This window comes from Haliotis rufescens, unplaced genomic scaffold (assembly GCF_023055435.1).
Source record: "Haliotis rufescens isolate VD_foot unplaced genomic scaffold, xgHalRufe1.0.p SCAF_5, whole genome shotgun sequence".
NCBI classification, from domain to species: domain Eukaryota; kingdom Metazoa; phylum Mollusca; class Gastropoda; order Lepetellida; family Haliotidae; genus Haliotis; species Haliotis rufescens.
The window spans coordinates 23,027,047-23,054,150 of record NW_025964223.1 but is presented as its reverse complement, the minus strand read 5'-3'; the positions used below and the strand labels follow the sequence as shown (position 1 = coordinate 23,054,150).

At 38.4% G+C, this 27,104-nt stretch overlaps 1 protein-coding gene across 8 annotated transcripts in view; it reads right to left on the bottom strand.

Annotated features, from left to right (window-relative positions):
• The window catches only part of LOC124111740 (phosphatidylinositol phosphatase PTPRQ-like), a 247,471-nt gene that overhangs the window by 67,170 nt on the left and 153,197 nt on the right, over positions 1–27,104 (bottom strand). Inside the window, exons 40-55 of one of the 8 annotated variants that reach the window (XM_048384537.1) lie at positions 23,869–24,005; positions 23,493–23,615; positions 23,265–23,328; positions 22,834–23,024; positions 20,134–20,314; positions 19,749–19,922; positions 18,023–18,157; positions 17,700–17,836; positions 17,142–17,246; positions 16,754–16,820; positions 16,246–16,404; positions 15,483–15,626; positions 15,045–15,156; positions 14,549–14,619; positions 14,310–14,412; positions 13,536–14,057 (exon numbers count right to left, since the gene is read on the bottom strand). The exons of 5 other annotated variants lie outside the window; for them this stretch is intronic. In XM_048384537.1, the coding sequence (XP_048240494.1) occupies positions 13,787–14,057; positions 14,310–14,412; positions 14,549–14,619; positions 15,045–15,156; positions 15,483–15,626; positions 16,246–16,404; positions 16,754–16,820; positions 17,142–17,246; positions 17,700–17,836; positions 18,023–18,157; positions 19,749–19,922; positions 20,134–20,314; positions 22,834–23,024; positions 23,265–23,328; positions 23,493–23,615; positions 23,869–24,005 (2,174 nt within the window). In that variant the 3' untranslated portion in view covers positions 13,536–13,786. Of the gene's footprint in view, positions 1–729; positions 844–7,941; positions 8,085–10,257; positions 10,407–13,535; positions 14,058–14,309; positions 14,413–14,548; positions 14,620–15,044; positions 15,157–15,482; positions 15,627–16,245; positions 16,405–16,753; positions 16,821–17,141; positions 17,247–17,699; positions 17,837–18,022; positions 18,158–19,748; positions 19,923–20,133; positions 20,315–22,833; positions 23,025–23,264; positions 23,329–23,492; positions 23,616–23,868; positions 24,006–27,104 lie in introns of those variants that run through there. 2 more of the 8 variants (XM_048384540.1, XM_048384541.1) reach the window with 2 other exon arrangements.

Here is a 27,104-nt window from a genome sequence, read left to right as displayed (position 1 = left end):
TTCCAGCTCTCTGTTGTCTCCAAAACGTAAATACATTCCCTTTGTTGATTTCTGTCGTGTTTTTCTGCACGAAATGTATTGCCACACATCCTTTGAACATTGTAGTAACCGCATCTGTGCATTTTGTAACCTGTAATTGTAGATATAGTTATTTTAATATGCCTACCGACAATGACAGAAAATAGTACTATTCTATGAATATTAGCTTCCGCGGTGATGCGGCCGTCAAACCAGCTGTTTCAATGAGAGGGGGTTTATTGTGATTTAATAGCCTCTGATTGACCAATCAGAATCGAGTAAATTCCAAATTCATGGTAGAATCTCAAATGAATATTCTCATGATAACGAGATTGATTATCCACCGACTGAAGACCCCACTCCTTGTAACCTCAAACTCAAACTGTAGCTAATATTTCTTTCCCTCGATCTCCCTTCCATCCAAATATATCTCAAGTCACATCATCCGTCTGTGTGTCTTTTCGATCACTTTCTGTTTCTCAAATAAACTTAGTACCTATACATAAAATATTATAAAATATCCCATCGCAGCCTTCAAAATGTCATATGTTGTGATCAGAGCATTCAGGAATGACTCAGGGAACAGTTTTTTTAAAAGGGTTTGTAATAACAAGCGCATATTACATTTAACATGATGCTGACAATGTTGTGATATAGTGATCCCTGAACGACATGAACAAATAAATACCATATATACATCATTATACTTGCTTTCTTTGAAGATGATGTTGTCGGTTTCGTTATCACTGTAGGTGGCGTTGATCTTGTTGATGGTGAAGGTGATGATGATATGTGTGGTGAACTTGACGACTGTAAAGTAGTTTCCTGAAGTAAAGCAATTTAGAAACTGATAAGATGAGTGCCATCTACATGTATGATGTAACAAAATACTTAGCTGATCAATGAAGATAGATACCTAACATAGAAACAAACCCGATACACAATTTACGAGTACCATGTGTCTGTTTAAAAATTGATGAGCACAGTCATTAACAGAGATACTCAATGATTGCCATACACTTTGGCAAATATTCGAGTCCAAATTTATAAGTCAGTTCTGTATACAATATACAAAATGAACACATCGTTTGTGTAGCCCCATTTGTCTAAGCTGCTTGTTGGTGAGGTTGTTCATGGGTTCTTTACGCCCTGTGACTGGGGTTTCACAAAGTAAAACGTGGTATCTGTACAGTGTGTATAACGAAACTGGCATCGCCTAAATTGCATCCCTTTGGACAGTCACCCCGTTGTAAACTGACACGCCATGACACATACAGAACCGATCACAACATTGATAAACCCAATTTTCACAAATAACTGCAATGAGCCACTGTCTTAAAACTTGGTAGCAGTAAGGTTAACATTAACATTGAGCGTTTCCCAAAGCATTTTGGAAAAGAGTTTTGAAAGGTCCTTCCACACCTGCTAACACACATTTTCTGTTGCATTTGTACTGAGTAAAATTACTAAGATCAATATCAAATCTTCATGTGTGTAAAATGGTTCAGAGGTTGTTTTTTTTGTCACGAAGGAGCTTAATAGGTTATCAGAATCAGAATTGTTTTTAGAAAATTGACGACAAAATAAACCCCATGTTTATTTATGGTGCAGACATTTGAAGATTTTTTGGGTTAATGGTAGGTACTCCAAATTATGCTATGGTATATGGAGAGTATTGACGTGTATATACGCTCATATATAATGGCATATTTTAAATGCCATGAAATGTTATAATATATTGTTGTGTACCAGAAAAAAGGCATTACTGCCCCTGAGGTATCAGATGAGTCCGCTTATTTTATATGCATCTGAAATTTGGGGAAACAATAGCATTGAGAGAAAATAGACCTACTGACTTAAAAAACTTATTACAAATTGCACCACAAACGCCTAATGCTGTAGCGCTGTAGCTTGGAGGGAATGTAGCCGATGTCCAACGTATCCCGAACGAATAAATTCAGCATGCTTGTATATTAATCATGATTTTGAAAGAAGAAACTATAACTATACTTATTATTTGTTAAACTGTTATTTGTTTTTAGGCCTATGTCCTTCATTTGCAAAAGGTATAAACGCCAGAACGCCAGAAAATATCCGGTCTCGATTACATGCCGATTGAATTGGGTGTTAAAAGCAAACTAAATAGTGAACATAATACGGATCACTTAAAATCAGCGATGACATCCGGTTTACGCTAAAAGGGTAAACAGGTTATTTCCGGCCGATTTGCATAAATGACTAAGTGTTTAATTATCACGTATTACTGTGAACAAACCAGACAATCAAATAATCGATGGCACGATAGCGTACATTTTAATTTTGAATTACGTCTGCTGTGAACAAGTGCAGAGCTACTTATAAGTAAACTAAAGCGTTTAAGAAATATGTTCGTTTTCCAACATGGGGGCGGTTTTCTAATTTCTCGGCCCAAACCTTTTTTGAGTAGTTGACTGAATATACAATCTGATTGGTAAATGATACTGAGGTTCTGAAGAAGCTTCAGTACACCAGCATACTTTTCTATCAAGTTCAAGTAAATATAAAACCTCAACGCCAGAGAACTATCAAGTTTCTGTAATCCACCGAAACAGATTCCGTTGGGGTTAACAGGCCGTAAACACAAACCTAAGCGCGTTCTTTAATTATGACGCGTTCAAGTCTAAACATGTTTAATGAATGTGTTCAGTAACTAAACGTGGTTAGACCTGTATCCCTGTACTATACAAAGTATATCAAATATACACGGTACAATAATTGAAGTGAAGTGTGATGAATTACGTTGTGGAATTCAATCTTCAAAGTAAAGTCGATATATGGTGCATGCCCGTTGAGCATCTTGTTGTTGTTGTCTGATGCAAAAATGATTTCAACGCAATATTGATTCTGCGTGGAAGCAATCTTCCCCAACCTTCCTCTACCCACTCTAATCTTAACCCCACCCGTTTGTCGATATCGTTCCTTAAAGTCGGGATACCATCTTTTCCAAAGTGTCTGGCAACTACATTCTGTGTCTGGCAACTACATTCTTGGTCAGCTTCAACCATGCCAAATGGAGGCATTTTCCTTCGCTGCAACCCATCAATGAACCATGTGGTTGTAACGGTGTTTGGCTCATTCAAGTAACCAGGATGTGTCACCAACATGTTTACTTGTGTCAGTATGTTTACTATCCGCGTTCAGTGACTCGTGCAACGATGATGGTCATTTCATTCTTAAAGCTGAAATGACGATGTTCCCTTAAATACCACAAAATGTCCATAACATTTACTGAACGGAAAGCGAGACACCACCTTTTGTCCCTTTCATTCTGGTTGCGTCTAGGGTATCTAACAAAGCATTGTGCATAATAATGATAATGGCCTGCATAATCGATGTTAATATAAATTTTGGCGGGAGCCACGAACACAACAGCACGTCACATCTGTCGGAAAATCTACATTCAGCTTACGGTTAAAAGGTGAGGTGAAAACGGGTTAAACATCGTGTCCAAGATCATTGCACTTATTGTATAATGTTTCTTCCAGAAAGGGAGGTAACTAATAGGCTTCCACAATGAGTGTTTCTTCACCATGTTTAATAACTCAAGGTCGAATCCTCAGCTATTCCCTCTTAGTAAAATATTATACAGATCTACAAATATGTTAACTCGTGAGATTCCTCTAAATAATCTGAATATTATAAAGTTGTGAAGTAGACTCAACTGTGATGTAAATATTTGTATTCATAATGTTTGTTAATCATTTATAATTTTTTAATTTGAAGTTTACACGATATACGGCTTTTCCATTGGACGAGAGGTCGGTCACATGACCGCTAAATTGACGTTCATAAGTGTATGAACGACACAATTTGACGTTCATACGTTTTTACGAGACTGTGTTCTTTAAATGACGTAAACACTGACGGACTACTTCCACATTCCTGGGGAAACCCCTGGGAATTCCCTAACACGAAAACATGCATAAGCGTTCTTTCTGATCATTTAGAACCTTTATTCTTGGTCTCAGTGTTTCAGTATACATTGAGAAATGCCAGAGAGCGTGACTGCATGATTTTTCACGAATATCCTCGCTACGGCCAATCCTAATGAACAAACGAAGAAATGCACATCTAAACTATCGTAGTATCGACTCGATCCGTGCCTAGGCTGACATTGGCCGTCTCCAGCAATCTATGAATTTACCTTTGTGTCTGTTTGACGCATCTTTATTCACCTTTCAATGATCGACCAGTTGATCAATGATGACTAACACATGTAACCGCCCGAGGTTCATTAACAACTTCGGAAATCTCTCCCGTCACGTTTATCGTGTCGGCCATTTTGACGTCTTGTACTTGATGTAAATGTATACTGAGTCAAATTAAAAACTTCAGATTTTTAAAAGTAATCCCATATATGATATACAACGGACAAATGTATCAGAGAAGGAAATTTTTAATCATTAATGTCCAAAGAAGGATTTTAATTAACTGTGGTAACCATAATTTGTTCCAAGTACCTACGGTATTCGGTAATAACATCAACAGTTTAAATCATCAGTCCCAAGCACGAGAATCTGATGGCACACAAGTTCAGTAGCGTGTATGGCCACCATGTGCGTTGACAACTGCCACACAACGCCTCCGCATGGACCTTGTGATGCTTGTGGACCCATGATTGGGAAGACGACGCCATTGTTGCTGCAAAATGGTGCCAAGATCTTGCAAATTCTGTGGTTGGTTCTGGAGAGTGCGCAGACTTGTGCCAATAGCATCCCAGACGTGTTCGATGGGATTGAGGTCGGGAGATATTGACGGCCAGTCCATGACGATGACTCTCGCATTCTGAAGGAAATTCCTTGTCAAAATTGCTGTGTGGGGTCTTGCATTGTCGTGTTGAAAGATCAAACCGGGTCCATGTGCTGCCATAAAAGGCAGAAGTTCTGGTACCAGTACCTGGTCGCGGTAAGCAGCAGCGTTGAGGTTGCCACGGATGACAAGAAGCCTGGAACGTGCATTGCCACAGAAAGCACTCCACACAATGACACTTCCGCCTCGAAATCTGTCAACTTCCTGTACACAACACTGGGCGTAACGTTCATGACGGCGCTTCCGAACCCTCGCTCTACCATCAGCAAATCGAAGATTAAATCGGGATTCGTCACTGAAGACGACTTGATTCCAATTCCTCTGAGTCCATCGTAAGTGTCGCTGTGCCCACAATTGACGTTGACGTTGCACATTTGAAAGGCGTGGCATGACAAATGGCCGTAAAGACTTTTGTTTTCTTGTGTTTTTCTTTTTTTGTTAATGACTGCTAAAAAGTATGACTGAAAACACGTGCGGTATTATGGCCACGTGACACGTCAAAAAACACTTTTGCCACTATAGTGCTGTGCACATGATTTTGATCAATTCACCTTCACAAAAACGGGTGTTATCTGAAGACAATACGTCGCCATTACTGTTTAAATACACAATTAGGGCCCACAATGATAACTGGTCAAAATGTTAAAATTTTAGGATTGTGAAGTTTTTAATTTGGTTCAGTATATTACGACGCGCTGTCATTGTGACTGACTTACTGAGATAGTTCTTTACAGACCTTTCTCATCTAACGAGGATATGATTTGAACACATGCGCTGCGTAAGATGTTCTGAAGAGCAAGTTGTGCATCCACACGCCCATGTCACCTCTCTTTTTGAGGAACTATTTTACTCCGTGATATAGCTGGTTGTTTTATGGCTGTCAGTACATGAAGTCACACGTACTAAATAAAATTGTGTGGGCTACATCCTTTGAGGTAAGAAATTGTGATAAGAAAATTATAAGAATTGACTTTCACTTTGTGTGAGTTCATTTGAGAATGAACCTTCATAGAGTGAGGGCCAAACATTGTAGTTTGGCCCTCACTCTATGAAGGTTCATACTCCAATCAACTCACACAAAGTGAAGGTCAGTTCTTAAGTATAATGCCCGCGATTGGGATAAACATTTGGCTGAAGTACCATTTGATTATATATATACATATTATTTATATATTAATTGTCTATGTAATTAAAACAGCCAATATAATATTAACTAAAGAATATAATTTTAACATTTGCATTATTTTTCATAGTTGAAAACGTTTCAATATTGAATGTGATTTCTCAGAAATGTATGATCTGAACAATTGTAAAACCTACTTTCAAAATACATGTATATTATACATTCTGTCAATATTTAATGTTATAGTAAATGATATTAGTTTTGTTGTAAACATGTTTAGATGTGTATATATTTGTGTGTATGTGGTGTTCAGACTGCGAGATGATGTCTCATGTCATGTGTGTGTACACTAAACGTGTTTAAATGGAAAACAGCAAATGTGCATTCCTTTTGAGATTTAAACACATTCCTAAATACGTTAAGAGCTATACATGTCTTGCATGTCAACAGTCTAAAGCATGTTTTACAGGGGTTCGCAGTGTCTCTGCAAAATCATCGCAACAGCATTGATAAAGCAGAAATATCCTGGCGAGTCACCCCAGAAAATAGCATGAAGCAAAATTTATGATGAGCAGTGTACATGTATGGAATGCCATTTGTTAAGTACATATAACACATACATAAACTATTTTCGCGTTATGAACCGTACGGATGGTGTACTTTGATAAAGCATAAACTATTAAGTTCAGAATGTATCTGCACAAATGTACACGATGGTTTAACTAAAGACACTATTATCGAATGCAATCTCTTGTGAGGACTGAGATGGCCCAATCGTTTGGGGTCACAATTCGCTGTCTAGTATTGCGTCCCGTAACTCTGCAAGAAAACTATCAAAAACGGCCTGACTAACATTCTTTGGTTGTCAGGATTTGACCACATTTGAAGACATACTGCATAACTTTGGACGTTTCTTCCACGTCATCATACTTCTGAAATACTGCTAGATGTAACGTTATACCATTATCACTCACTCACTCACTCGACCTCCTCCGTTGTCTAGTGGACAGAGCGTCTGCCCGGAAAGCGGAAGTTTCGGTAGTTCGATCCCCGGCTGTGTCATACCAAAATACCAAAGTATGGTAAAAGATTATACTTGCAGTTACCACCCTTGGCAGTAAGGGGATAATTAAAACAAGGACTGGTCGGCTCGGAGTATGCTGAGGCTGAGTGGGACATGGTATCAGTGGGTTAGCACTATTAAACAGGCATTCGTAAGGCTAGAACAAGTAGCAACATACACAGGTGCATGCACGTCACTATATGCGTGCCATAATCTTGAACCATTCATACGTCTAGTTTATTGGGGTGTAAAGGGTATACCATATCTGTTGTCAAACTTGCATCTGTCACAAAAACCCAAATGGCTTATACAATAAACAACAGAGGTGTTGCAATTTTTCGGGAGGATTGTTGGCTGGATATATGTCCGATAGTCATATGATCTTTGACCTTCCTATTGATGTTTGTTTGTTTGTTGTTTGACGTCGCACTCAAGAATATTCAAGCTTTATGACGGCAGTCTGTAAATGATCGAGTCTCTATCAGACAATCCAGTGACTGATATCATGAACATTGATCCACGCAAGTAAACAAACTTCATAGTGAATGATTCATGTTTAACACAAGAGTCTTAGAAATAGCAATACAACACGAGCAGCAAAAGTTATGTACATCTAACCTTTTGTTCCCATCATGAGGACAGATTTGACTCGTTGTCAAACTTGATTGTTTGTCAATTCAGATTTCAGAACATTAGTTGTCATCCATGATGATATTTGCACATTATGGAACATAATATGGGATTTATATTCAAACCAGCAAACTGAGCAGATGTGATTTGTTACCAACTGTCAGAGACAATTGAAGACACCGAGGAAAAGATCACGCACCACGTTGATTGGTTTAAAACACTGAAAGTGGGACAACGAGATAACGTGTATAACACCTACCGTACAGGCCAACAAGAGGAGCAGGAGACAACAAAACCTTGATCCCAGATTCATTTTGGATACGATGGCATGTACATCCGATGAGCGGTGCTAGCTGCTTACATGAAGCATATAAGAATCAGTGGACGGTTGTTGCAAACTACTTCCTCATTGTGAAGTTGACAAGATATTAAAGCCCAGTGACGTCCCTAGCTGACAGAAGCTTCCGATAAGCTCGATAATTTAGATAACACACACAGACACTGCACAGATGACATGCACTGAACATTGGAGGTCAAAATCATGTTTTTATACATGTTATCAACTCTATCAACATTACTTCACCAACAATTGTACGTTATTTTAAGTGAATACCAAATTTAGCATATCATACGACAGTCCACTTTTTGTTCATTACATGCGAATTTGACAGTAAGGTCCAAACCTCATATCATTGATGCAAACTGTTTATTTACTATGATTCAGTGACTCAGATGTCGCAAGAAAGTCGCATTTGCAAATTGTGTCAATGACATTATGATATTTCGTACTTGACAAGTTATCGTTAATTGAATGCCTCTACAATATTAAGGTAAAATCAATTCAATTGTTATCAGACCATTCGCCTCTTTATCTGTTAGAAGGTTCCTGCATTAAGTTGGTATATGTGTATGTCATGTTTGTAACAAAGGTGAAACCACGGTAATATACGCGTATAAGCGTAATATAAGCGTTTTACCAAATGTGTTCACGTGGATAGAGCGTATGCCCGAACAGCAGAAGGTCGGTGATTCGATACCCTAGCTGCGTCAAACCAAACACGTGACATGGCAGTACTTATTGTTACCCTGCCTGACGTTCCGCATTAAAGGGGTAAAAACCGTCATTAGCCCGGGCGAGTACAAACAGCAACACACACACACACACACACAGACACACACACACACTGTTATATAGCAGTATAACGATGATTGTAAGGGTGTTGCATTGTTTCTGTTGAGATTCGGTAGCTCTCATTGAATGGTGTTTGGACAGTGTTTTGTCGTCTGGAATGTATTACTATTTAATGTAAGCGGTCGTCAGGAAGTTACTATATTTAGATCATCGTGTGGTGTGTACACTTCCGGACCGGTATACCACGGACGGTGATAGTGCGTTATAGAAACATGTGGAATGTTCTCGTACCGCTAGACTGTTGAGGGCACTGTGTTGACATTTCCAGTAGCTAGTAAGGCTGTATATATCGTGGGACAAGCGCTGTTTACGCATCTCTCACTCTTTTCATCACATCAAGACCAGTTTTCGTGTGTGGATAACTCCTCACCCCTGAATCCCCGCCAAGACCCGTGTCGGAAGCTTGACCACTGTTGCCGCTGGGTGAATACATATCATTATCACTGACTTGTGGAATCCCCACTGTATGTTTGTATTTGATACTGACAACTGCCATCATATTATGTATTGCCAATGAATATTGTACCCCTACTCTATTGTGACCTGGCATTGTAATTGTTGGATAGGAATTTGTAATGACTTTGCAACCTAGCGAATTTTTTTAATGCATTTGATGATTGTATGCCATGTGTTGGTTGTTTGTTGGTTTCACACTAAGTTCTGTTATGTACAGATTTCTGGGTTAGCATACACATACCCCCACCCCTCACAGAGAGAGGGATAGAGGACACACACATGCATGCATGCACGACGCTTTAAGAGTGCAATAATATTGAGCGCGACGTTAAACTCCATTTCACCTCACCCATTGACTCAAGCACTCATACCTATAGAGCATAGAGAACATACTTTATTTATTGTCAAACTCGCATATGTTACTCGACAAACCTAAAGGGCTTATACAGTTAACAACAGAGCCTTTGACATGTTTCGGAAGGGTTACTGGTTGGATACTTGTCAGACACTCATATGATCTTTGACGTTCCTAACATGTTTTTTTCTGTATCAAACCTTTAATGAATACAAACTGATTACAAACTTCATCGTGAGTGAGTAATTGTTGTTGACCACATTACATTTAGAGCAATGCAATACAAACAGGAAGTGTTATGTACATCTAACCTTTTGTTCCCTTCATAAGGACAGATTTGACTCGTTGTCAAACTTGATTGTTTGTCAATACAGTTTTCAGAACATTAGTTGTCATCCATGATGATATTTGCACATTATGGAACATAGTATGGGATTTATATTCAAACCAGCAAACTGAGCAGATGTCAGCGAGAATTGTAGATACGTATTGTAGAATTGAAGATTACGTACCACGTTGATTGGTTTGAAACACTGAAAGCGGGACATGGAGATAACTTGTATAACACCTACCGTACAGGCCAACAAGAGGAGCAGGAGGCAACAGAACCTTGATCCCAGATTCATTTTTGATACGATGGCATGTACATTCGATGAGAGGTGCTAGCTGCTTACATGATCACACACTGCTGCCTATAAGAATCAGTAGGCGTTTGTAGCGATATACTTCCTCATTGTGAAGTTGACAAGATATTACAGCCCAGTGACGTCCCAAGCTGTCAAAAGTTTAAGATAAGCTCGATAACTTAGATAGCAAACACAAACACTGCACAAGTGACATGCACTGAACATTGGAGGTTAAAATGTTATCAGTTCCACCAACTTCAATTCACCAACAATTGTACGTAATTTTATTCTTTAGGAAAATAACGAATTTAGCATTAAAAGCAAAAGTTTACTTTTAGTTCGTTACATGCGGATTTGAAAGTAAGATACAAAATCTTAACTCTTTTGTGCTCAACTGTACCCTAATAGTTCATTTACTGTGATTTTAGGGTGACTCATATGTCGCAATAATGTCGCATTGCAACTTGTCTCAAGGAAATGATAATATTACATGCATGACAAATTGTTCTTATGTATGCCTCTACAATATCAAGGTATAATCAATTCAGATGTAATTACCAGACCATTCAATTCTTTATATGTTAGGACGTCCCCGCATTGAGTTGGTATATACGTATGTCATGTTTGTAAAATTGTGAAACCACGGTAATATACGCGTCTTCCCAAATGTATAGAGCGTATGCCGAAACAGCAGAAGGCCAGTTCAATACCCTCGCTGCGTCAAAACCAAACACGTTACCTAGTACTTGTTGTTACCCTTCTGGCTCGGAATCAGTATATTAAGTCTTCGTGAAGTGTCGATATTAAACTTCGGTCTATTTTCGCAGTGGACCGGCACTGTAAAGCTGTCTTCAGTCGGGACCAGAGCAGGCAGCCACACATACTCGTCCATGCGCGTTGCAACACTAAAAGCCGTTCTCACCCCACGTGATATTCAGGTATTAAGTCCCCAACATGTGAAGCACACCTCAATTTTGACAGGACGAGTTACTCGTACTCTTGCATGATGAGCGATATTACCATGAAATGTATTTGATGTGAGGTGATGTAGATTGAACTCAACAAGAAGTGGATACATGGGCAAATCATATTCGACAAACTGAACTATCAACGTGCATATTCCCCGTGGGTTACTTGCGTGTCGAAAATGTCAACCATGTAGACGGATTAAACATTATTTTATTGTATGAATTACCCATGGTAAAAACGCAGAACATGACTCTTTGTTGATGATAAATGCAATATACTGTGGATGACATTCTGATCCCCGCCTTGGAGGCAAAGCGAGTTACCTTTATATTTTTCTCAATAGAATTGCGCACGGTCGCGTCAATAGATGCTGCAAACAACTTCCTCGTTGTGAAGTTGACAAGATATTACACCAAGACATATTATCATATTACCCCATGTATGCTCGTCGGGGACCGTCATGGTCCCCATTTTGGTCAGGAAGTGGTTACGTTTTTTTCCCAAATTTATCATGATGTGCAGATCACATTTGATTTCTTGGTAGAACAGATATCATGCTCTCTGTCACACGTGATTAAGTGGCAACACATTTGGATCAGGTGTTCAGGCTTTTTGACTTGGTTGATTGCATGTCAGTGTACATCATGACATTTGTCGTTGTATCAATCACTGGTTTGTGTGACCTGGATTCTATTATTTACATGCCGCTGTGAGATATAAAAACTATCACTCGTTATATACTTGTCCTACGTATGTGTGACTGTTTGAGAATGGAAAAACAACCCTTTCGCTGCCTTCTTCGTAGACCGGATGGAAACCAAGAGGTTGAAACTGAGGTGCTGCTTGAGTTGTCACCAACTTCTGTGTTGTATTCTCCTGCTTAGTGTGGCAGTGTAGGTCGTTGGTACCCTAGAATGGGCATACCACTCTACTATTCATGAGAATGAAAGCAACAAAGCCATTTCAATGATTAAAAGAAATTTCTGCTGAAAGCAGAGAGAGTCACATTGCACGATTCTGACTATATCATAAGCATGCGTTATAAATCACTATCAAATAGAGATGATGCCAAGTGTTGACGACTTGGTGCTGAAAACATAATTAGGTGAATCAGGAACTGAAGACCACAGGTTTCTGTGCAACCGAAGGGACGCAACTGTGCACAGCGAATTGCAGGGCCTTAGAAGACTAAGCCATCCTTGAACCCAGAGCTGTGAGAGTCAAGCGGGGTTAGAAATAGCATCATGTGACCTCAGATAAATAAATTCCATTTTAATTTATTCTAATTACAACCATAAGCTTATGATAAGCTTCCAAGCGCACAAGGGCGAAAATATTAAAACGTAATAGGATACTGAACTTAATGAACGGGTGGTTACTCAGACGAAATCGGCATTTTGTCGGTATTTATGTTCAGTTTTGTCAGTTTATTTCTGGATAAAAGCGACACAAAAGCTATCTTCTATCTACCAATAGCAAAGTATATTGTGCGATTGCGGGTACGTCATGATTATGTGTGTATGACTCACTATCAAATTGTACATTTCACAACTGGTATTTGGAGAAATTCCGATTATTATTTGCTTCCTTATCGTTGCTCCTTATGTATAAATACCAAACTGGATCAAACGATCAATAACACACAAGCAATGTTAACTTCTCCTTCTGTTAATTATTATCTGTACATTTTATCAAGAGAGAACCCGTGAACATTCGACTCAGAAGTGGTCTTCAGCAACCCATGTAAGAGGCGGCAAAAGGGATCTTTGTTCATACATGTCATTTTATCCCAATTGCGTAGGTTGATGCTCTTGATGTCAATCTCTGGATAGTCTGATCCAGACTCGGTCATTTACAGGCTGTCGCAAGTCATATAGCTGGAATAGTGCCGCGTTCGGTGTTAAACAATAAACAAACAAACCCCGAAGAAGAATATTGAGTGAGTGAGTGACTTTTTTGCTTTAAGCAATATTCCAGCAATATCGCGGGGTGGGGTGAGGGTTGGGGGACACCAGAACTGGGCTTCAGACATTGTAAGCATGTGAGGAATCGAACCCGGATCTTCGGCGTGACCAGCGAACGCTTTTACCATTAGGCCTCCAAAATTGTGTCAAAAGGCCCATAGAAATATTGAGAACATTATGACGTTATAAGAGGTACGGTATAAAGAGGGATTCAATGTTCGTGTGTTTAAATAAACAATAATGTATTTAACAAAATCAGCCCCTAAGTATTTTGGAAACAAAAAGGTAGCATATTGTAACACTTTTTTATTTTCAGGATAATATTCAGGATATTTTCCGGATGTAGTGTCCGGATCCATATGTGCATAAATTATTGCAGCATTTGACAATGAGTAGGTTTGTATGAGCTTTTGTAAAGTTGAACTGATGGTCTCCAGAGTAAAGAGCAAAGTGTTTTACCAATTTGATGAAAGCAATTTGTACCTCAAATCATAAAATGTAGCTGCATTGTTATTTGAAGCGAGTACATGCCAACTTTATATTCACAATCGTGCCTGCATAGTGTCGTACAAATGCATGTTTTGGTCATCTACTTGATTAGTCAACGATTCATACGTCTCTTGTTTTCTGATATCTACATTCTCATAACATGTAGTCGCTAAGGCATTAGGGTTGTCGCTGGCAGATCCACATCCTACTTCATCGTAAGGAGTGTCTTCTCTCTGCCCTGTACCGTCTTCACCTCGAATGGCCATCTCTAATGCATTGCCTTCTCCCCGTGACCTCAGTGTCTTGGCTGGTTGAACAACCTTACTGCAAGTTCAGATACAACAGAAGTGAAGGACGAAAGGGACATGAAAGCTGGCTTATATTTTATAAAAGAAGATTCCAAATCTCGAATATGCATTTACTGTTCTTAGAATGTTGTTACATATGTTCAGTACTGCCACATTACTGTGAACTACCATTTACATGCACCATTTGATATTTAATCACGTAAGACGCGATTTAGGATGTGGAAAGTACATAGAGAACTGTATATTCTAAGCAGGGCACAATACTCACAAATATAAGACAAGGATTATGATGACACAAAGCAGGATAGCGGTGCTCACTCCAAAGGCGATGATCCATGGTGTGACATCTTTGTCAGCCCCATGGCTAAGATCTGTACAAAAGTGAATCAGTCTAAACTACTTTTGTCAAAACGTACAGTTCGGCAATGTACTACACTTTATTCATCAAAACAAGTGCTTGTACTCGTATGTAGTTGTATCTCATTATATGTATGTATGCATGATTACCTTTCGTTTTGAAGTGACCGAACATATCAGTCGATGAACATCCTGTTTGTGTACAAGCCACGCCTATAACCCTGGAATATGAGCGATGCTGACCTTGAGCCATCACAAGTGTTGTTGAACTTTGCCCATGTCGATATACAAATTAACTTTCCCGAGAGTGAAGATATCAGTCTATCATCTCGTGGCAGAAATGTATTTCACTAATAAATTTGCCAATGCCACTGCCAATTATATAATAATCAGTTTTATCGACGGGTTTAAAAAACAGTTTTTACTGAATAAACATACGTACCACAAGTTTAACTCAAGAAAGGTATATGTATCATTCACAAGATATCCACATTATACCATAGGTCAAATATTCCTATCAGGTTATAAACATCTAATAATGACTTTTATTGTATGAACATTAATTGCTGCAAAGAGTTTTACTGTCTCGATAATCGTGTTAAGTTTTCACTCTTAAGAAGCTCCGCTTCAAAAATATCTATTTTACATGTATACGGTTGCTGGTTCCAGAGGTCCATTGCAGAATATGTAGGGCTCCTTTTCACAATTACTTTCTTCTCCGACCACATAAGAATACAGGTCCTCATTGATTGTGCTGCCTGAAACAAATTTGAAGAACTTGTTAAGTGTAATATCTATCCCATTTGCTATTATAACAAATATTTATAAATAATTATATTTCTGATTTCTGTGAAGATACTTCAGATGTTATCATTGACTCAATGTTCATGCATTAAAGAGAGAATCAAAATCATGCACTGAGTTTGTGTTTCTCATATATTTGGAACCATATGGACAAAAACACATTTGAACAATGGCTTTTGTTGCAAATCCTCAAATTAAATGCAAATATATCCATATTCACGAATAAAAGAACATGTTATAACTAATAATGATAAGGTGAGAAAGGGTTTCCGTGTTATACCCTGTTTAACGCCCCTCCTGTGTCTGTTGTGTGCCAGGTTATGCGGTGACGGTCGGTAGGATCCCTTGAAGCCATTTTGTCGCCATTTATACCAGTTATTCCATGTGTTCCAGGCCCTTAAATCGTCTGGGCGTTTAGATTCATCTGTGGATGTCGTTGAGACAAAATACAGCACAGGCTTGAAAAATGTGTGTGTGTGTGTGTGTGTGTGTGTGTGTGTGTGTGTGTGTGTGTGTGTGTGTGTGTGTGTGTGTGTGTGTGTGTGTGTGTGTGTGTGTGTGAGATTACCAGCTTTATAGGATAACAGATTTTCGGTTTTTGATATATTCTTCATCTGTATGATTCGAAGATAATAATTATTTCAAGGATCAGTCATTGTACATGTACCTTGCGATCATTATGCTGTGAAGTGGCATCACTGTTAATCTCAGTTATAAGATATATTAAACTGATTCATCTGTCTCACCGCAGGGTATGTAATAACTAGAATCACATTGTGTAAGTTTGTCAGTAACACACAAGTATACATAGAACGTTCCATTTTCAAGAAAGCATAGAAACACAAAATAATGTAGAATACCACTACAAAAGCCAGTACATAACAAAATGTGCCTCAGGCATGGAGTAAATACTCCGCATCTTCATGTTTGTATGTTTGTTGATTGTCAGTTCGGTGTATGTCAAGAAATATGCATACTGTCAATAACATTCAGATTATCAGTTTTAATTAGTTCCAAAACGATTCAGTTGATGCCTATCCTACCTTGATTCTTCAATACCAGAATTCCTGCAGCAATGATTTCTCCGTTTGAAGTGTCCGTGAGGAGATGTACATTAAATGTTACAGTAACAGACGTGTCAGTAGAGCTTGTCAGGGCGTTTGTACTGACGAATATGTCAGAGGCAGGCTTCAGAGAAGGTCCTGCAACAGGGGTAGTGAAATAAAAAATATGCAATGAAGTTTATTGTACATAAGCCTTAGGTCCAAATACGTTGAATGCAAGTTGAAACGTAGTGTTCAATACATACCAGCGTATATTATTGGTTATAGTTTCCGGTTTCATGCCTAAACAATATAACTTTGGAATTGATTTTGTAGGGCAAAGGTAACTTCGCTTACATAAACGTATTAACACGACAATACTTTATCTAACGACGTGACAGATGGGAGACTCTGCAAATAACTGCGTACTTCCAAACTAACTGCTGGTGAAAGTGTGTAAGTCACAATATGGTATGAGCGCTAGCTATATCAAATGCTGTGTACTTACTGCTGGCAACACTGTTGTACACATGTGACAACCTCTGACTGCCTTGATATGCTGCATTTGCGAAAACCTCATCAACAAAAGTTAGAATGGTAACAAACATCACGATATGCATGTTCGGGATATCAGAGTAAACACCCAAAAAATTAGTGAAACTGCATTCGTTGGACGACAGAATAGAATAGAATATGTGTTACTTAAAGCAGGATGCATTTTTCTTCACCACTTTTAACGATAAAACATTAAACAAATCATTAAGAAGATATATGTACATGTATATAACGAACCTATCGTGGCAAATAAAAGGATTTTCATACACAGGCTACGCTGGGCCAGTAAAAAGAATTGAAAGTAGCGTATACAGACGTACAAGCGCTCGTTACTTTCTTACTTTGAATGTGTAGTTGTGTTCTGGCCGTACTGGTAATATGGCTGTATGAGTATTATCACACGGATCCTCAGGTTCATAGTGGCCATACACCATAGGTACCGCTCCCTAGACATCAGTGTTACTTTGTTATTGCAGATATAATTACTGATAAGTTGTTAGTTGTTAGTTTATACATTCACGGTGTCGTGTACATTTACACATTTGTAATTAAGTGTTTCCGTATTACAATATTCATGAACATTTAGCTTTTAGGGTGAATGTCTACCGATCACGGTAATTACCTCAAAATTACATTCATTCTCGTTAATTGTAAATCTTAACAAATTAGAATGATGTATGCGAATAATTTATGTTCTTAGCAGACAGATCTGAATAAATCGATAAATATACTTATTTCCATATCCTGCTTGGTACCACCCCTGGGCAATTATCAAACTCAGGTATTGTTGCCATATGAACTATGTGACTGACGATTAGATCAGAGTCTTTTACACGATTCAGTTGTGATGTTTTTTGTTGTTGTTTTTTTGGAGTTTGGTGAACACAATGGTACCGTACCGGACCCGAATACTGTATGGTGTAATTTTTTATAAATCCGTTCCTTTCTCTTTCCTTGGGACAGTCCCAGGTGAGCTTCACAGCCGTAAAGTTGTCAGGAATTGATGAAACGTTCAAATTCTGTACTTCACAAGGCTCTGTTATAATGTTATGAAATGATAAAATGCATTATGTACACATTAATAGGCATTAAGAACCATATACACGGATATAACAAGGAATACCTAAACATTTTTGCAAGACGTTGAACAAAGAACTATATGATGATCTTAAAAAACGATAATGACAATATATTGCATTAATATTGGTAAAACAATACATACTGGATTCCTGAGTGAGAATGTAACTTCCTGAGACAACAGGAAGGGAATCTCCTTTGGCTGTTCGGGCTGTAATGTTGAACATGTACCTCCATGAACTCAACAGACCCTCGATAGTTCTTTCAGATGAATCGTAACCTGAAGGGCAGAACACCCGAATTGGTGTGAAAGGAAGACCTCTCCTTATTATTTTGTGTTAATGAAAACTGTAACTGATATTCACAGCAGGTAGAAACCATACGAAGCATTTTTTTGTTACAAAGAGAACACAACCTGAACACATGTGTAGGCAATCCCGCCCGGTATTTGGCGTGACGATCTAATGCTTTAAACACTAGGCAATCCTAACGCCCATGTTAATAAATGCCCAAATAATTCAATCGTGCATTGATGATTGCCTACAAATACCGCTTTCACTGTAATTAATTGTATAAACTGTTTCAAATAATGCAACTAAAAACTATTATGTAAATGCGTCTTTTCGAAAATACATATAATGATGGTTTTCTTGGGTTGTTATTTTCAGCATGAGTCGATATATATAACCAGCACTGATTTCCTTATAATGACATTACAATTAATAATAATAATTAAATGAATAACAAAGTTACAAGGACTCATGATAAAGAGAGATACACATAAATAGAGGTTATCACGCGAGTGTGTTTAATTTGGGGATGGTAAATATCCTGCATTAGGAATAAACATTGTATTTAGCGAGCCTTGGCGAGCTGAATACATAGTGTTTATTCCTAATACAGGATATTTACCATCCCCAAACACACAAGCGTGATAACCTCTTTATCATATAATGTCATTCTTTAATTCTGTGCTTCAAAATCGCTTTCCCTCTCTCACAAACATTACCGAAACATTGCGAGTTTTCCTGGAATGCGCGCATTAATATTTATTACGTCACAGGGTAAGTGATGTGTCAGTCGGACAGTGACAGAAACCAATATAGTTCCAACTGAAATATGTTTCTTATACAGTGGCGAAGCAACATATACGCAAAACAACAATTGTTTTTAATTGCCTTTCGCGGCAATCCATCGGTCTGTCCGCTAGAGTAACTGCCCTTTGTCAAAGGGAAGCTACTCTAACCCTAGTCAATGAGACGTCACGGCCACGGTCAGACGTTGTTGACAGTCGGTCGGTCCTGTCATAACGTTAAGAAGTGTAGTCAGATGTACACACAGCGACAAAACGAAACAAGGTAACAATTCAAACATATTTCGGCCAAATCCAACTATTTTAATTTGTGGAGAAGGTTTCAAGCTGCAGATATGGTTACTGATCCCGCTTGACTATATCGCCAAAGTTGCCAAAACTTATAAAATGCCTTAGCTACGTCACAGTTAGACACTGATTTTCAGTTTATATGACTGTTCTTTTGATAATGATAGCAATTATCCCTGTAGTTTATCCATATTCCCGATGGTTAATTCTGACTCGATCGCCGAATGACAAGGACGACGCCATGTTTGTTTATAAACAGTAAAAGTAGTCCCTACTTGACCTTTGATATTTGCATCTTTATCCGCATATGACCCCAACGGATATCGTTTTTATCCGTTGGCTTTATCCTGCCGAGAAACCTACCCATTATATGATAAATACACATACACGTTGCTAATAATATAAATCATTTATATAAGTCAATATAACATTATCGTCATTTATATTCTGGTTATTTGTTGGGTCGTTGTCACTTTAAATATACACGTACCGTTTACAGTTACGTTTTCCATGTTCTCGAACGTTGAAGATTGTCTTCCCGTAGCCTGCTGTACGAGGATGGTGTAATTCATAGGTCCGGACTTGTGAACTGGGGGTGTCCAGGTAACCTCCACTGCTGATGCGTTCAACACAGTGACAAAGAGATTTCCTGGCATCGCTGGGACTAGAAGTCAAGGAAAGCACCATGAATTAAATTCGACCACACACTGAATTTATATTTCTTGTCATGTATATGGATATAATTCATATTTTATTTTTCCCTGTTAATTCTGATGAATTAAAAATGGCTTTATCTTTCATCTCGTTGCAATTGGTAAAAATGAGTCGACATTACACAATGTGAATGGATTTGATGTCATATGCAATGTGTTTACCATCAGTGTCTGTCCGTATAGCAAGGAAAACGTTATTCCCGATGCTGAAGTTATTGACAGCAGCCACAGTGATGGTGTAGTTAGTGAAAGACAAAAGGGAGGTGACGTTGTAGTTGGTGAGAGACGTTTCCGGTCTTTGTCCACTGGCATGTCGGGAAATACGACACATTTCATCCCCTACCTGAACAAACCAATAGGATGTATGATTCGGTATCGAAGAAAAAAATCATGATAGTCAGGAAATCGTGAAAATATGGTCTGCAAATCAATGGACACATTATGGTAATATTGATACAACTGTTAGCATATTTCAGGTGTACATTTGTATTTTGCATCCAATAGAGATATACCTATACACTCTCCACTTTCGATTTTTGAGAAACATGTGACCTTTAAATGTTAGCATGAAATTCGGACAATTATTCTTCATTCTAGATACGTTGAGATGGCGGATTTACGCTTTCATTATCAATATTACATTAATGCCCTTGATATCGATATCATAATACAAATACGTGTGGTACATCAATGATGGGCATCACACACATATATGCCATGTTGGAAAATGAATCCGAGAATGATTAAACCCAAAAGCTAACCACTGCCCAAGGACACTTTGAACGTGAGACAAAGGGTAGGCGACGTTATAGTTGGCGGAAGACATTTCCAGTCTTTGCCAACGGGCATGTCGGGAAATATGAAAAGTTAAATCCTCTACCTGAACTAGCCAATAAAATGTATGATATAATTACGAAGGAATACAACGTTATAGTCAAAACAATCGTGAACACATGGATTCAAATCAAGGGGCAAATACACTGGTGAATAGATTTGTTAACATTTGTGCATTTGTGTTTTCTATCCAAAACGGACACATTTAGACACATAAATCGTACATCCATTTCTCCTTACCATGCCACTTTAGATTTTAGAGAAAGAAACATGTAATATTTTAATGTAAGCACGAAATACGGACAATTCTGTATTAAGACACGTTCAGTGAGTGAATCTATGGATTTATGCTTTCATATTCAATATTACAGGAATGACCTAAATAGCGTTACAGCCATCAATGTGTGGTGCATCAATGATGAACTTTATACATATTCCAAAGTTAAGATCGAACCCAGTCATGATGTGTGAATGATAATGAACCCAAACCTTCTCCTCTGCCCCAAGGTAGTTTGAACTTAAGATACACCAGTTCAATGACATGAGAGATGTTTAGTATTGTGCGTAACACAATGTGTCTAAATTGGTGTCAGTTTAATGGATTCAGCATCTTTCACTTTACATGATACATGTATTCATGGCATTAAAACATTTTCATCAAGTTATATTTATATTATTAAAATATTTAGCATATTCATGTGATGCAAAAGTTTTCCCAAAACAAGTTTATCTTCTGTTCCAAAAGAATATGAGCAGAATGGAATTTTACCGAAGACCAGAAATTGAAGGATCAGAAAACATTGAAAAACTTTTTTTGTCATGTAACTGTCATGATATCAGCAGACCATATCAGGTGTCACATAGACACCCTGGGGAGTGCAGAGTCTTTTGCAAGACAGAAACGTCAGTAACGTGTGTATGATCCACGGACATTGACCACTGCTTCAACTCTACGCATCATACTCATTACAAGTCGTTGAATGCTTCTCTGAGGCAAACGGATACATTCTTCATGAAGTGCGGCTTCAAGTCCAGCGAGATTTTGAATTTGGGGATCACGATGTCTGATTTTCCGGCCCAGAATGTTCCAGAGATGCACAATCGGATTAAGATCCGGACAACAGGCCAAGGAAGAGTGGCAATAGCTTCTTGACGCAAATAAGCCAAAACTGCCCGAGATCTGTGTGGTCTAGCATTGTCGTCCATGTAAACAGGTCTTGTCTGAAGATGATGGTTGTCAAAATGAGGGACTACCACTTGACGAAGAACGGCATCTTGGTATTGTTGGCCATTGAGGTTTCCACGAGCGGAAGTTTGCAGCCGTAGGAAATACAACCCCAAATCATGACAGACTGGATTTTGTCTGACTATCCTGAAAAGACGTCTATCCTCTCTGTAAGAGGTCTTTCTTGGCCTACCAGACCTATGCCTGTCATAGACATCATTGACAACCAAACGATTGATAACACTGTGATGACGACCCATTTGTCTTGCAATGGCCCTGCATGACATGCCAGCATTTTTCATGCCTATCACTTGCCAGCTTTCAGCGTTCGTTAACTTTCTCCTCACCATGGCTGATTTTCAACCTCTATTGGAAAGGGAATCTCACACAGGAGCAAAATGCAACCACGTGTCTGAAACTTGATTTTCACTATTTATAGGGTAGCAACACGTAAAGCACGCTTTCCTTGTGGTATCTGGACAAATTTGGGTTCATGAAACTATGGAAGCCTAATTCAGTCATACATCATCATATTTCGTATTTCCGATTCCCACACGTGAAATCAAGAGAGTATGAATATGGTGGCGCTTAACTTTTGTGCATGTGTATATATCCAGAAGAACGTAGAATCATCCAACCGATGCCATCCTTCTACACGTTAAGACAAGACGTTTGACCTCGATCTGAATTGAAACTCACACACGGATAGTATAACGTTTTGACAGAATATACCTCAAATGTCTACGACCCGGAAAGATGGAAGTATAATCAAGTTTCCTTCATATTCTGTTTGGTGTACTCACTCTGATGGTTCCATGAGACTGGCAGTCAGTACAGACAATGTGCACAGCCTGCTGACACGCCCCGTCTTCTGTGTGGACATGCAGGACATATCCAAGGATAAAGCCATTGGTAAATCTGGGAGGCTTCCAGGACAGACTGATGGAGCTGCTGGTGGTGGACGTGCTCGTAAAATCTGATACACTCCCTGGCTCTGTTGAACAATGAATACGGCAGTGGGACGATACCGTTTTTATTAATAAATAGAACTCGACATACGCGATGACAGAAATGGGTCTTTAATGGGATAAACATTTATACTATGAAGGCACTTCCATTGTATTTTTTGAATGACTTATATTCACACTAACATGACAGCTGCATGTACGTGTGTGCTACAAGTAGTACATCATTGAAGTATCCTATGTGATTGAAATGTCGGAAACATACGTACGCCCAACGTTTGCAAAATAATATTCAGTTGTTTCATTCCCAGCATACGAATCATGAGCTACAACCTGTAATTGAAAGATGATGTAGTGTTCAGTTTACTAGAAATATATATGATGAATATCCAGAACCGATCCTACAGAACCGATTTAACTACCTTCTTTTGAGGTACCTTCTTTGGGCGTATAACGTATTAAAGGGTAACTGGAGGACACAGTTCGTCCTAACTCACCGAGAACATGTAGTTTACATCTGCCGTCACGGGTACAACCCTTGCGTAGTTACAGTTCGACTCAGGTCGAGTAGAAATGTTCAATCCTTGATGATTTTCTGTCACGTTGTGGGTATATTCTACCTGTCAAAATGCAAAATAATATTCGCACACAGTCCACATAATAATCGCGCACAGTACATATAATATAAATTTACTTGTACTGAATATCCATTTCATTCATACATCTTTCTCAAGTTGTATATACAAATTATTTATAAACGTGGACAAAGGCAGGATTTGGATAAAAGTAAACGTGTACGTCATACCTGCGCCTTTTCTGATTATAGTGATATAATATGTTCCTCTGCACATTTTTACCATCAGTAAGACATACCTGAGCATCATACGACAGTATGTAATATTTAATGTCGCCGTGTCTTTCTGTTTCGTTGGGGCAGGAGAAGAAGACTTCCAAACTCGCGAAGTTGTCTGAAATCTGAGCGATGAGAAGATTCTCTACCTTTCCAGGAGCTATAAATGAAACACGCTCTTTATTGATAACAGTAAAAATATAATCTCAGCTGAAAGCATAGTTGATTATATGGTTCCGACTATATCATGAACACGTGTTTATAAATCACTATCAAAAAGTGATAACAAAACAATCAAGATGGGCCGGTGCGTTAAGGGATGCTGTCGAAAACAGGTGGTTGCCCTTAAATAATTGTTACCTCAATAAGTGATGTAATTATATTCAGATTGTAATTATTTCTGTTTCATTGAAAGTGCATCGAGTTATGCAAAAATGTTAACATAATTATTAAAATGAGTAAATTCTATTACAGTAAAGTACGGTTATAACGAACTCAAAGGGACTACTAATTTTAGTTCGTTATAACCGTAGTTCGTTATAAGCATATATACAGTAATACAACAGCAAATAGTCGGGACCCAAAAGTAAGTTCGTTATATCCGTCAGTTCGTTATAACCGTATTTTACTGTAGTATTAACCATGAGACGATTCAAAATAGTATTTATGCTAAAAAGCTGTGGATATTCGGATCTGCAAGACTGAGTTGTCACTTTGGACAGCATTTCTACCTGGTTAGGGAAGAAAGACCGCAATGGTACATTGTACATGTCACAGTTTGGTAAAACCCACGAGCACCTGTACGGTTTAGCAGGAATTAGAATATAATGAGGGCGAGTCTGGGGTTCGAAATCACTTGATAGGATTATGACAAGAACTGATGTGCGACAGGATATGCACCTGCTTTGTGTTTTGCAAAATCAGATTCACTTAAAGACCCAGGATTTCTCACTAAATACGTTACAAAACTGCAACGGGTCTGAATGAAGTCAAATATTTTAAAACAAATAACATTGATTGTTGTGATTATTACATTTGTCCTTCTCCCCGAGGTCAAGTTGTCAGGTGAATCTATTGACGTCATTTGAATTGGTGAATGCTTCACATTTTACACCACCGCCTCACTGTGGTCATTCACGTGTAGCCGACGACGAGCTGTGATATAGAGAAACTACACGAGTGTCTGTCAGATGCCAGTTATCTCACAACAAATTGGTTGAAAACGTATCTAACGAGCAAAAGTGAGTTTGATTCGCTTTGAAACAACGACTTGTGAGATAAATGGTATCTGACAGGCGCGAGTGCAGTAATCTGTTTCATACACACCCGAGTTAATATTTTTCACCTAAATTGTTTTTACCAAATATGTACAACATCCGTATGACATCACTACCGGTGACCGACTTTTACAAAATGGCGTGTTCACTGACAACAGTACGCGGGATTTATAGAGATCGATATCATTTTCGTTGAGTGAGGAATCGTATATACATTAATGTGTCATGTAAGTAATCAGAAACAATCAGACAATCTAAGTCCTGCTATTTGTTTTATGTTTTCCAGTGCAACCAAGAGAAAAGTTGTGCGTGATTTTGCGTCAGTCATTGCGTTACAGAAGAACCTTTACGATTTCTGTTAAATTTATCTGATCATTGTAATGTATATATTTGTAATAATATTCCATAATTTGTGCTACGATACTCTTCCCATGAATATTCTCAAACGCGTGAGCCATTGTATGCAACAATTAGACAAATAGATCTTTAAAAATAAGAAAAAATGCTACAGTGTCAAATCTAAATTTTTCCGACATCAGTGTTCGTTTCCACACCTAATTTATTTCGCTTGATTTCGCTTGATAATTAGCATTGGTGACAAAGACCATATGTCATCTGACTTTAAAATGTATGAGAAATTCAGGGATGTATGTGTCGCAGATCAGCTTGAAATATACGTGAGCTGATAGGCGTCTCATTACCAGCATACGTGGAGCGTGACTTTGTAAACACTATCAATAGATGGCGGAAACTACTCTTCGTGTGTTTGCGTGTTTTCCAAAAATGTCTAGGCTTATCGGAAACGTTTCAGAATTATCAATAGTGATTTGATGAAAAACAGATACCCTTGATCACGAATAAGCTGTGTTTGAAATTCAATTCTTCGAGTAAATATCCGATATTTAGATTTCTGAACACATAGTTTATAACGCTGCAAATGGAGATTTACAACGTACCTTATTTTCAGAGGTCACTTTCAGTATTTTTGCTTTGCCTAAAACGACAGTGAATGATATCAGAGAAGCGGGAATTCAAAACTGTGAAGTTAGTGTGTTTGGTGTACTTTGAATATTGTATTCCATATCGAAGTGAGGATTGAAGAGGAGGGACATTTATGTGGATGTGGCTTCCAGGGGGTTTACACTCTAAAAGGCATAACGTTCAACACAGACGTAGATGAACATTTGACTGAAGCACGAGAAACTTTTCAATAACTTACAATCGGGACAGTAGTCCGTCATAAACAGACCTTAGGTCATCACCATGGAGTAGCCTTTCACGGGCCTGGAATTCGATCTCACACATATGTTTGATACAAGTTATCTCAAATTGGTTTCTCAACCACAGGTGTGAAAGAAAAACAAGATACTGAAACAATATCAATCAGTCAATAAGTCTGTTCTCATGTTCATTGATTTCTTATTTATGTTCACGAACTCTTAATCATTCTCGCCATTTACAGACGTTTTACACTATATGTTTCCTGCGACATATATTTAGTGCTTGCAGACATACAACATGTCAGTCTCATTAAAATCAGATATTTATGCCGACAGGACAACTGTCTGCGTTAAGATCATTCATAGAAGTGCGGGACCGGATATTTGAGCAAACCAGATGTCAGTTTTTTAAAGCGACTCGGCTTCATTACTTTACATCGATTCGGATATTTCGATTTAAATTTTAACAAATGAAAATCCACACAGAACACAAATATTCTTTCGATGGGCGAAGATGTCGTGACGTTTAGAAACAACTTAGTGTATTCACAACAAAAAGGCGTGGCCTTTTTCCTTTATTTTCGGAAGATGGCAATTTAATTTCGACATAGACAATTTGGAAATGCAGGTCGCAATGTTTTGCTCACTCGTACCAATAATTTAGAACCCTCGACGCTTAGTGGTTGATTACAAACTTCACCTGACACTACTTCTTTGGAGGTGAGCTCAGTTCGTCACACAAAGGGGTTGTCGCATCATAGT